The sequence below is a fragment of the Nerophis ophidion genome, linkage group LG04 (assembly GCF_033978795.1).
Source record: "Nerophis ophidion isolate RoL-2023_Sa linkage group LG04, RoL_Noph_v1.0, whole genome shotgun sequence".
Taxonomy (NCBI): domain Eukaryota; kingdom Metazoa; phylum Chordata; class Actinopteri; order Syngnathiformes; family Syngnathidae; genus Nerophis; species Nerophis ophidion.
The window spans coordinates 74,015,400-74,027,693 of NC_084614.1; the positions used below are offsets into that span (position 1 = coordinate 74,015,400).

The following is a 12,294-nucleotide window of genomic DNA, read 5'->3' on the forward strand; positions in this document are numbered from 1 at the left end:
ATGCAGTCCCGCCTTAGGGATCCAAAGTCACGAGCATTGAATGTTTTGTGCAGCGATTCGTCCAGATTCTCTGAACCTTTTGATGATATTACGTACCTTAGACGGGGAAATCCCTAAATTCCTTGCAATAGCTCTTTGGGAAATGTAGTTCTTAAACTGTTGGACAATTTGCTCACGCATTTGTTGACAAAGTGGTGACCATCCTCGTTTGTGAATGACTGAGCATTTCATGGAAGCATCTGTTATACCCAATCATGGCACCCACCCTGTTCCCAATTAGCCCGTTCACCTGTGGGATGTTACATATAAGTGTTTGATGAGCATTCCTCAACTTTCTCCGTCTTTTTGCCACTTGTGCCAGCTTTTTCAAAACATGTTGCAGGCATCAAATTCCCAAAAATAACAAGGTTTTTAAGATCAATCGTTAAATATATTTTCTCTGCAGTGCATTCAATTGAACATAGGTTGAAAAATCATTGTATTCTGTTGTTATTTACCATTTACACAAAATAGCCGACTTCACTGGTTTTGGGTTTTGTACATTAATTGTGCCACTTTCCAAAAATGTGTCTAAATTGTACTAAGATTTTATTAGCAGTAATATCTGTATCCAAAAGCGCCACAAAAACTAAACGGGTTAATTCATGTTTTGTTACTGTTATGCATTATCAACAAAAGATATTTAAGTGTCGGGGGGGGATCCTGGATCTGCTCCAAAATGTAGTAATTGTACAAAAAAAAATGCTTAATAGAAAAAAAAAAACCTAAAACCAGTATTGATTTCTTTATTACAATGCATGAAGTATTTATCAAACACATCCATCCATCCAATTTTTCTACCGCTTGTCCCTTTCATGCTGGCGGGGGGTGTAAATAAATGTGTAAATAAATGACAGATTATGTAACCACAGGTGAAAGGATGCATCTGTAATATCTAGATTGGTCACAAGAGGGCGTCCTCCAGCAATTCCTGTTTCTTTGTAAATTATTTGTTTTTCTATTTAAAGAAAATAGATACTGTATATAACTAAAGCAAACGTTCGACACACGTCTTTTGTAGCATCGTTTTATTACAGTGAAGGTCATCGAGTGTAAATGAACCAAAAAGAGCAGATTACGATCAGATTAGATTTAATGTCTAAACCACGTGATACACGTTCTTCCTCCAGCCTGTGTGAGGATTAATGGTGCGTTTAGGGCAACTGGGGAAATCGAGAACATTGGTAATACGTCAATGGCGACGGCCGTCGTCGACCTTATTTTAACAATATTCGTTTGTATTATTGGTAGTAGCCTACTAAAAATGTTACATTTATCAACATCTGTTGGTAATTGTTGCTAAAGTTATTTGTAAAATGTACTGCACTGATACAATCCAGTGTTTCATATATCCCAGCAAATGTGAATGCGCCATTTCGTCATGATACATGCTCACAGCCGCCAGAGGGCACTGTTTTGCAGTTGTCCCACTTAGTGTTCACATTTCAAGGCCTTTTAAGGGCATATTTTGCACTTTGAAAAAATGAAATACCATTTTTTTTTATCTCATATTGTGGTGCGTCTGATATATATAATAGGATAAACTAAATAAGGAGGAACGATACTGAAGTAGGTTTTTAATCATGTTTACACAAAAAGATCTTACATATACATATGTATATACATATGTGTATACATATACATGAGTATATACATATGTATTTAAATATGTGTATACATATGTATATACATATGTATACAGTCATGTATATGTAGGAGGCCACAAGGAAGACCCAGGAAACGTTGGGCCTGGGAACGCCTCAGGATCCCCCGGGAGGAGCTGGACGAAGGGGCTGGGGAGAGGGAAGTCTGGGTTTCCCTGCTTAGGCTGCAGCCCCCGCAACCCGACCTCGGATCAGCAGAAGAAGATGGATGGATACATATGTGTATACATGTATGTACATATGTTTATACATATGTGTATACATGTATATACATATGTATATGTATACACATGTGTATAAACATATGTATACACATGTATACATATGTATATACATATGTGTGTATATACATAGGTGTATACATATGTATATACATACAGTATGTGTATACATATGTATATATGTATGTATATACATATGTATACATGTGTATACATACGTATATACACGTGTATACATACGTATATACATATGTATATACACGTGTATACATACACATGTGTATACATATGTGTATGTATACACATCTATATGTATACACATATGTATATACATACACACATGTATATACATACACACATGTATATACATACATGTGTATACATGTACATATCTGTATATACATATGTATACACTCATGTATATACAAACACACACATATGTATATACAAATGTGTATATGTATACACATTAAAGTACCAATGATTGTCACACACACACTAGGTGTGGCAAAATTATTCTCTGCATTTGACCCGTCACCCTTGATCACCCCCTGGGAAGTGAGGGGAGCAGTGGGCAGCAGAGGGGCCGTGCCCGAGAATAATTTTTTGTGATTTAACTCCCAATTCACATATATGAATATACATGTGTATACACATATGTATATACATGTATATACTTATATGTATATACATATGTATACACATATGTATATACATATGTACAGTATGTGTACATACATATGTATATGTGTATACATGTATATAGATGTATATACATGTATGTGTATACATATGTATATGTGTGTGTGTGTACATATGTGTATATACATATGTATATGTGTATACGCGTGTACGTATGCGCATATGCGTTTTATTTTATTTTAATCTTAACTTTTTTCTCCCATTCCACCCACTTGTTTACCTGTATTTCACCTTTTTTGTAAGGGGCGCTGGAAGCCGGCAGACCCGTCAGCAATTCTGTTCTGTCTCCCAATAATGTTTGTCTGATCTTGAATGGGATTATGCTGAAAATTTTTAATTTTCCAGAAGGAACTCTCTTGAAGGAATAAATAAAGTACTATCTAATCTAATATAATATGTATATATATATGCATATACATATGTATTTGTATATACAGAGATGTATTGACATATATACATACAGACATATGTATATATATTTTTTAAATGTGTGTGTATATATATATATATATATATATATATATATATATATATATATATATATATTGGACAAATCAGTATATCTTGTAGCAAACAAAAAAACAATAAAAAATATTTCTTACAGGCTGAGGCAGTAAAGTAGTATGTATATTTTAAGTGTAACATATCACTGACCCGTCCACACCAACATTTACTAGTCTTTAAAACAAAAATAAAAAGCTCTTCAAGCGTGCCAACTTTAAGATGACGCTATTCTTTTCCACACCACCACCATGTTCTTGTCGCTGAGGGCCACCAGGTACTGGAAGTCGGGGTCCATGGCCACGCTGTTGATGGAGGGGCCCTCCACTTTGCCGAGAACCTTGCAAACAGGGGCGGGCCACTGGAGCACCTGGCCAAAACAAAGTCACGTGTTAGCGGACTAGGGGGATGTGACGTAGAGTCCCCAAGTGCAAAGAAATCACGTTATTTAACAACGCCGCTTGTGGAGGAAGATAGCACTATCATCTTTATTATGGAGAATATTTTTTAGCATATGCTTGCTTTCATTGTGGCTGTTGAGTCATTTATGTCACGGTTTTTGAGCGAAAGCCATTTATCAACAACATCCAGAAACGCAGAGCTGTAATTTGACCCCCTTAACATGCTTCAAAACTCACCAAATTTTACACATACATCAGGACTGGCGAAAATTGCCATTTCATAAAAAAAAACAACCCAAAAGTCAAAATTGCGCTCTAGCGCACCCTAGGAAAAAACCCAGACAAAACTGCTTGTAACTTCTGTTAGGAATGTCGTAGATTAAACTGTATTGTACTGTTCAGGAGAACATTACCTCTGTGGGCTCGATGGCCGTCCCCGTCTGGAAGCGGTCTTTTTGGATGTCGGTGACGTGGTATGTCCACAACCTGCCCTCGTTGTCTCCACATACCACGTACGCTCGGCCTAAAGACAGGATGGCCAAGTTACACAGAATGTAATACGATACTGACCCCAATTTAAGACTACATCCCATTTTTGAAGGGAAAATTCAAAAATATTTGGGGGTTAGAAAAGTCAGTGAACACCAGCCATCTGACTCACCGTGGGCATACAGGACAAGTTGAGAGAGAGCAAAAGTTGAGAGAGAAACAAACAGAACAAAGGTTTCAAGAGAAAGAGTCCAAGAGAGATTGAGTACGAGAGCGAGAGTCAGAGAGCAAGTGAGCCAGAAAGGGAGTGAGATGCAAGAGAGAGAGAGAGAGAGCGAGATGCAAGAGAGTCAGAGAGAGAGAGAGAGAGAGAGAGATACAGGAGAGTCAGATAGAGAGTCAGATGCAAGAGAGTCAGAGAGAGAGAGAGAGCGAGATACAGGAGAGTCAGATAGAGAGTCAGATGCAAGAGAGTCAGAGAGAGAGCAAAATGGAAGAGAGAGAGAGAGAGTCAAAGAAAGTCAGAGAGAGAGAGAGTCAAAGGGAAAGAGTCAGAGAGAGCGAGATGCAAGAGTCAGAGCGAGAGAGAGTCAGAGAAAGAGCAAGATGCAAGAGTCAGAGAGAGAGAGTCAGAGATAGAGCAAGATGCAAGAGACAGAGAGAGAGAGAGTCAGAGAGAGAGCAAGATGCAAGAGTCAGAGAGAGAGCGAGATGCAAGAGTCAGAGAGAGAGCGAGTCAGAGATAGAGCAAGATGCAAGAGTCAGAGAGAGAGCAAGATGCAAGAGTCCGAGAGAGAGTAAGAGAGAGAGCGAGATGCAAGAGTCAGAGAGAGAGCGAGATGCAAGAGTAAGAGAGAGAGCGAGATGCAAGAGTCAGAGAGAGAGCAAGATGCAAGAGTCAGAGAGAGAGCAAGATGCAAGAGTCAGAGAGAGAGAGAGAGAGTCAGAGAGAGAGCAAGATGCAAGACTCAGAGGGAGAGAGCGAGATGCTAGTCAGAGAGAGAGAGAGAGAGACAGAGTCAGAGAGAAAGAGTCAGAGAGAGAGCGAGATGCAAGAGTCAGAGAGAGAGCGAGATGCCAGGGTCAGAGAGGCAGAGAGAGAGAGTGAGATGAAAAAGAGTCAGATAGAGTCAGAGAGAGAGCGAGTCAGAGATAGAGCAAGATGCAAGAGTCAAAGAGAGAGAGAGCAAGATGCAAGAGTCAGAGAGAGAGAGAGAGTCAGAGAGAGCGAGATGCAAGAGTCAGAGAGAGAGCAAGATGCAAGAGTCAGAGAGAAAGTCAGAGAGAGCAAGATGCAAGAGTCAGAGAGAGAGAGAGAAAGAGAGTAAGAGAGAGAGCGAGATGCAAGAGTCAGAGAGAGAGAGAGTCAGAGAGAGAGCAAGATGCAAGACTCAGAGGAGAGGGAGAGAGTCAGAGAGAGCGAGATGCAAGAGTCAGAGAGAGAGAGAGTCAGAGAGAAAGAGTCAGAGAGAGAGCGAGATGCAAGAGTCAGAGAGAGGGCGAGATGCCAGGGTCAGAGAGGGAGAGAGAGAGAGAGTGAGATGCAAAAGAGTCAGATAGAGTGAGTCAGATAGAGTCAGAGAGAGAGTGAGTCAGAGATAGAGCAAGATGCAATAGTCAGAGAGAGAGAGAGAGAGAATCAGAGAGAGAGCAAGATGCAAGAGTCAGAGAGAGAGGGAGAGAGAATCAGAGAGAGAGCAAGATGCAAGAGTCAGAGAGAGAGAGAGAGTCAGAGAGAGCGAGATGCAAGAGTCAGAGAGAGAGTCAGAGAGAGCGAGATGCAAGAGTCAGAGAGAGCGAGATGCAAGAGTCAGAGAGAGAGCAAGATGCAAGAGTCAGAGAGAGAGCAAGATGCAAGAGTCAGAGAGGGAGAGAGTCAGAGAGAGCGAGATGCAAGAGTCAGAGAGAGCAAGATGCAAGAGTCAGAGAGAGAGAGTCAGAGAGAGAGCAAGATGCAAGAGTCAGAGAGAGAGAGATGCAAGATTCAGAGAGAGAGAGAGTCAGACAGAGAGAGTCAGCGAGAGCGAGATGCAAGACTCAGAGAGAGAGAAAGAGAGTCAGAGAGAGCGAGATGCAAGAGAGAGAGAGAGAGAGAGAGAGAGAGAGAGAGAAAGAGAGAGAAAGAGAGCGAGTGAGCCAGTGTGCAAAGTAATGTACTTTGAAGTACCAAGTAACAGACTACATTACCAGGATATGGCATCTTCAAATGACAAACGAGGACAAAGAGGGGGCGGGGCTTACCAGGACAGGTGTTGACCGCCAGGTAGGGAATATCCGTGTTGACCCAGCGCAGCTCGGCCAGGACGGCGGCTCGCAGGCGTCCGCTCTTGCCGGGCCGCTGCGAGCGCGTCCTGTTCCAGCTCCACAGGTAGATGCGGCCGTGCGTGAAGTTCTTGGAGGCTGAGGAGGAGGAGGCGCGGTTAGACCGGCGTGCCCGACTAACCATGTGACCTACAGCTGCGTCGTCAACACCACTCACCCACGATGTCGTCCGTGAGGAAGCTGAGGCCGTCCACCGTGTGGTAGTCGTGGTCCTTGTCCTCCTGCTCGTACACGGGGAAGGTGATCTCCGCGTCTCTGGACCTGCACACACACACACACGCACACACACACACACACACACACACACACACACAGCGGTTTGAGGAAAGTGCGCGGGTGGAACTCGGGAGTCTGACTGACCTCTTGGTGGCGCTGCTGGGGGACAGTTGTGTGTTGTAGCAGTGCAGGCCGTCATCGCACGCCGCCAGCAGGTGGGCGTCGGCCCCGGCGGGGGGCAGGCAGATGTGTAGCGGGGTGGCGCTGCTCTCCAACGCCAGCAGCTGCCTGGAAGCACGGCAGAGAACATTATTATCATTATGACGTGAATCCCACAAAGCCTGGACATCTAAGCCAGCAGGCTTCCCCGATCTGAAAATTCCCGCATTACCCAGCATTACCAGGAATTTCCTCTCATTTAAAATAGGATAGAATAGAATATATCTTTATTTTCATCGTACATTGTACGAACCCCGTTTCCATATGAGTTGGGAAATTGTGTTAGATGTAAATATAAACGGAATACATGTGCTTTGTGGACTTGGAGAAGGCATTCGACCGTGTCCCTCGGGAAGTCCTGTGGGGAGTGCTCAGAGAGTATGGGGTATCGGACTGTCTTATTGTGGTGGTCCGTTCCCTGTACGATCAGTGCCAGAACTTGGTCCGCATTGCCGGCAGTAAGTCGAACACATTTTCAGTGAGGCTGTCCTTTGTCACTGATTCTGTTCATAACTTTTATGGACAGAATTTCTAGGCGCAGTCAAGGCGTTGAGGGGTTCCGGTTTGGTGGCCGCAGGATTAGGTCTCTGCTTTTTGCAGATGATGTGGTCCTGATGGCTTCATCTGACCGGGATCTTCAGCTCTCGCTGGATCGGTTCGCAGCCGAGTGTGAAGCGACCGGAATGAGAATCAGCACCTCCAAGTCCGAGTCCATGGTTCTCGCCCGGAAAAGGGTGGAGTGCCATCTCCGGGTTGGGGAGGAGACCCTGCCCCAAGTGGAGGAGTTCAAGTACCTAGGAGTCTTGTTCACGAGTGGGGGAAGAGTGGATCGTGAGATCGACAGGCGGATCGGTGCGGCGTCTTCAGTAATGCGGACGTTGTATCGATCTGTTGTGGTGAAGAAGGAGCTGAGCCGGAAGGCAAAGCTCTCAATTTACCGGTCGATCTACGTTCCCATCCTCACCTATGGTCATGAGCTTTGGGTCATGACCGAAAGGATAAGATCACGGGTACAAGCGGCCGAAATGAGTTTCCTCCGCCGTGTGGCGGGGCTCTCCCTTAGAGATAGGGTGAGAAGCTCTGCCATCCGGGAGGGACTCAAAGTAAAGCCGCTGCTCCTTCACATCGAGAGGAGCCAGATGAGGTGGTTCGGGCATCTGGTCAGGATGCCACCCGAACGCCTCCCTAGGGAGGTGTTTAGGGCACGTCCAGCTGGTAGGAGGCCACGGGGAAGACCCAGGACACGTTGGGAAGACTATGTCTCCCGACTGGCCTGGGAACGCCTCGGGATCCCCCGGGAAGAGCTAGACGAAGTGGCTGGGGAGAGGGAAGTCTGGGTTTCCCTGCTTAGGCTGTTGCCCCCGCGACCCGACCTCGGATAAGCGGAAGATGATGGATGGATGGATGGATACAATGATTTGCAAATCATTTTTCAACCCATATTCAGTTGAATATGCTACAAAGACAACATATTTCATCTTCAAACTGATAAACATTTTTTTGGGGCAAATAACCATTAACTTTAGAATTTGATGCCAGCAACACGTGACAAAGAAGTTGGGAAAGGTGGCAATAAATACTGATAAAGTCGAGGAATGCTCATCAAACACTTATATGGGACATCCCACAGGTGTGCAGGCTAATTGGGAATAGGTGGGTGCCATGATTGGCTATAAAAGCAGCTTCCATGAAATGCTAAGTAATTCACAAACAAGGATGGGGCGAGGGTCACCACTTTGTAAGCAAATTGTCGAACAGTTTTAGGACAACATTTCTCAACGAGCTATTAGATTAGATTAGATAGTACTTTATTTATTCCATCAGGAGAGTTCCTTCAGGAAAATTAAAATTTTCAGCACAATCCCATTCAAGTTTAGACAAACATTACAGGGAGACAGAACAGGATCGCTGACGGGTCTGCCGGCTTCCAGCGCCCCTTACAAAAAAGATGACAAGGAGGGGAATAGAAGATTAAAACAAAATAAATAAAAAAAATCGGTCTTAGCTTGGGCCCTGGAGAGGAGGTGCAGACTGAGGCCAAGGGAAAAAACAACAACTCATAGCCATAGTACACATCCCTCTTCCATGTGTGTAAGAGGGAAACATCAAACATCAAAGAACACAGAGGACATTAAAGACATTAAAGCATCAGATACAACCAGACACTTCTACATACAGCTATGAATAAAAAGTAAAAGAAACATATCCACTGTGGTGGCCTCTGAGGTGTTCCACGCCATCGTCCGCTGGGGAGGAGGGAGCATGGCCAGAGACAGAAGCAGACCCAACAAAGCAACCAAGACAGCCCACTCCATTTTCGGCCAGTGTCCAGTCCGCATGGATGAGCGAGGATACGTCCAAGGTGACTGAGGTGTCCGACACCTGCTCACCCAGCCAAGACACCATTGCAAGGAATTTAGGGATTTTACCATTTACGGACCGTAAAAGCATCAAAAGGTTCAGAGAATCTGGAGAAATCACTGCACGTAAGCGATGATATTACGGACCTTTGATCCCTCAGGCGGTACTGCATCAAAAACCGACATCAGTGTGTAAAGGATATCACCACATGGGCTCAGGAACACTTCGCAAAACCACTGTCAGTAACTACAGTTGGTCGCTACATCTGTAAGTGCAAGTTAAAACTCTACTATGCGAACCCAAACCCATTTATCAACAACACCCTAAAACACAGCCGGCTTGGCTGGGCCAGAGCTCACCTAAGATGGACTGATGCAAAGTGGAAAGGTGTTCTGTGGTCTGACGAGTCCACATTTCAAATTATATTTGGAAACAGAGGACGTGGTGTCCTCCAGAACAAAGAGGCAAATAACCTGATTGTTATAGGCGCAAAGTTCAAAAGCCAGCATCTGTGGTGGTATGGGGGTGTATTAGTGCCCAAGGCATGGGTAACTTACACATCTGTGAAGGCACCATTAATGCTGAAGGTTTACAGGTTTTGGAGCAACATATGTTGTCATTCAAGCAACGTTATCATGAACGCCCCTGCTTATTTCAGCAAGACAATGCCAAGCCACGTGTTACAACAGCGTGGCTTTGTAGTAAAAGAGTGTGGGTACTTTCCTGGCCCGCCTGCAGTCCAGACTTGTCTCCCATTGAAAATGTGTGGCGCATTATGAAGCGTAAAATACGACAGCGGAGACCCCGGACTGTTGAACGACTGAAGCTCCACATAAAACAAGAATGGGAAAGAATTCCACTTTCAAAGCTTCAACAATTAGTTTCCTCAGTTCCCAAACGTTTATTGAGTGTTGTTAAAAGAAAAGGTGATGTAACACAGTGGTGAACATGCCCTTTCCCAACTACTTTTGCACGTGTTGCAGCCATGAAATTCTAAGTTAATTATTATTTGCAAAATAAAATAAAGCTTATGAGTTTGAACATCAAATATCTTGTCTTTGTAGTGCATTCAACTGAATATGGGTTGAAAAGAATTTGTAAATCATTGTATTCCGTTTATATTTACATCTAACACAATTTCCCAACTCATATGGAAACAGGGTTTGTACAACGAAATTGTATGCAAAATGAATTTAGTGCAAATTCATACCACATGAAAACATAAGAACATAGATAAATAGATTAAAATACATAAAAATACCAAGCATACAGCTCACATGGACAGTCATTATTGTCGTCTTGTGTTCAGTGACACTATTGCTCTCGGGTAAAAAGTGTTCTTAAATCGGCTTGTCCGGCATTTTATTGTCCTGTATCTCCTGCCTGAGGGCATCAGAATATTACCCTCATTTAAAATAAATGGGCAATATTCAAACTTCTACATACACCACATTTCTCAATGGATTTGAACGGTTCCAGAGACAAAATGCTCCTTGCTTTTGTTACTTCAGTACTGGCATCATACTGTTAGCATACTACTGTTAGCATGCTAACTTTTTCAGCTAATTTTACACTTTTTTCTCTTGTTCCGCAGCCCTACACCTTAAATTCATATACCTCGGGATGTGAAAAATGCTAAATGTTAGCATGCTAACGTTAAGACGCAAACTTTTTTTATGGTTTTGCAACCGTTTACCCCCAAGTCATATACAACTTGGTATGTGACCCATGCTAACTGTTAGCATGGTAGCATGCGAACAGAACTTTGCTAATTTTTTAGCTCATTTTGCAACCAATAAACCCCAGTCATATGGCTTTTTTAGCTCATTTTGCAACTGTTTATTCCAAAATAATATAACTTGGTATGCGACACATGCTAACCTGTTTAGCTCATTTTGCAACTGTTTACTCCCGAGTCATATATAACTTGGTATGTGACCCATGCGAATAGAACTTTGCTAATTTTTTAGCTCATTTTGCAACCAATAAACCCCAGTCATATGGCTGTTTTAGCTCATTTTGCAACTGCTTACTCCAAAATAATATAACGTGTTATGCAACACCTGCCAACTTTTTAAGCTCATTGTGCAACCGTTTACCCCAGAGTCATATAACTTATGTGACACATGCTAACCTGTTTAGATTATTTTGCCACCAATAAACTCCAGTCATATGGCTTTTTTTTTTAGCTCATTTCGCAACTGTTTACTCCAAAATAATATAACTTGTTATGCAACACATGCTAACTTTTTTTTAGCTCATTTTGGAACTGTTTACCCCAGAGTCATACAACTTATGCGACACGTTAACCCGTTTAGCTCATTTTGCAACTGTTTACCCCAGATTCATATATAACTTGGTATGTGACACATGCTAACTGTTAGCATGGTAGCATGCGAACAGAACCTTGCTAATTTTTTAGCTCATTTTGCAACCAATAAACCCCAGTCATACGGCTTTTTTGGCTTATTTTGCAACTCTTTACTCCAAAATAATATAACTTGTTATGCAACACATGCTAACTTTTTTTTAGCTCATTTTGCAACTGTTTAACCCAGAGTCGTACAACTTATGCGACACACGCTAACCTGTTTAGCTCATTTTGCAACCAATAAACCCCAGTCACATGGATTTTTTGGCTTATTTTGCAACTGTTTACTCCAAAATAATTTAACTTGTTATGCAACAGATGCTAACTTTTTTTTTAGCTCATTTTGCAACTGTTTAACCCAGAGTTGTACAACTTATGCGACACACGCTAACCTGTTTAGCTCATTTTGCAACTGTTTAACCCCAAGTCATATACAACGTGGTATGTGACCCCTGCTAACTGTTAGCATTGTAGCATGCAAACAGAACCTTGCTAATTTTTTAGCTCATTTTGCAACCAATAAACCCCAGTCATATGGCTTTTTTAGCTCATTTTGCAACTGTTTACTCCAAAATAATATAACTTGTTATGCAACACAAGCTAACTTTTTTATTAGCTCATTTTGCAACCGTTTAACCCAGAGTCATACAACTTATGCGACACATGCTAACCTGTTTAGCTCATTTTGCAACTGTTTACCCCTGAGTCATATATAACTTGGTATGTGACCCATGCTAACTGTTAGCATTGTAGCATGCGAACAGAACCTTGCTAATTTTTTAGCTCAT

The 12,294-nt window shown here is 42.7% G+C and overlaps 3 protein-coding genes across 6 annotated transcripts in view; 2 read left to right on the top strand and 1 right to left on the bottom strand.

Annotated features, from left to right (window-relative positions):
• Nucleotides 1–3,232: 3,232 nt before the first annotated feature.
• The window catches only part of lrwd1 (leucine-rich repeats and WD repeat domain containing 1), a 99,929-nt gene continuing 90,867 nt past the window's right edge, over nucleotides 3,233–12,294 (bottom strand). For all 4 annotated transcript variants that reach the window (XM_061899008.1, XM_061899006.1, XM_061899007.1 and 1 more), the window contains 5 exons: nucleotides 6,700–6,843; nucleotides 6,497–6,600; nucleotides 6,259–6,417; nucleotides 3,942–4,051; nucleotides 3,233–3,497 (listed from right to left, as the gene is read on the bottom strand). In XM_061899008.1, coding sequence (XP_061754992.1) covers nucleotides 3,345–3,497; nucleotides 3,942–4,051; nucleotides 6,259–6,417; nucleotides 6,497–6,600; nucleotides 6,700–6,843 — 670 coding nt within the window. In that variant the 3' untranslated portion in view covers nucleotides 3,233–3,344. The remainder of the gene's footprint in view (nucleotides 3,498–3,941; nucleotides 4,052–6,258; nucleotides 6,418–6,496; nucleotides 6,601–6,699; nucleotides 6,844–12,294) is intronic.
• On the top strand, nucleotides 3,548–5,250 carry LOC133551857 (RNA-binding protein 25-like). The gene has a single exon (XM_061899015.1). It carries the CDS (start codon nucleotides 4,421–4,423, stop codon nucleotides 5,123–5,125), a length of 705 nt encoding a protein of 234 aa, XP_061754999.1. The 5' UTR covers nucleotides 3,548–4,420; the 3' UTR covers nucleotides 5,126–5,250.
• On the top strand, nucleotides 5,587–6,282 carry LOC133551858 (RNA-binding protein 25-like). Its single transcript, XM_061899017.1, has one exon. The coding sequence runs from the start codon at nucleotides 5,720–5,722 to the stop codon at nucleotides 6,167–6,169; it is 450 nt and encodes a 149-aa protein (XP_061755001.1). The 5' UTR covers nucleotides 5,587–5,719; the 3' UTR covers nucleotides 6,170–6,282.

What these genes read in the sequence shown, in the direction of transcription:
- LOC133551858 (XM_061899017.1), top strand. Translation starts at nt 5,720, where the DNA reads ATGCAAGAGTCAGAGAGAGAGAGAGAGTCAGAGAGAGCGAGATGCAAG.
- LOC133551857 (XM_061899015.1), top strand. Translation starts at nt 4,421, where the DNA reads ATGCAAGAGAGTCAGAGAGAGAGAGAGAGCGAGATACAGGAGAGTCAG.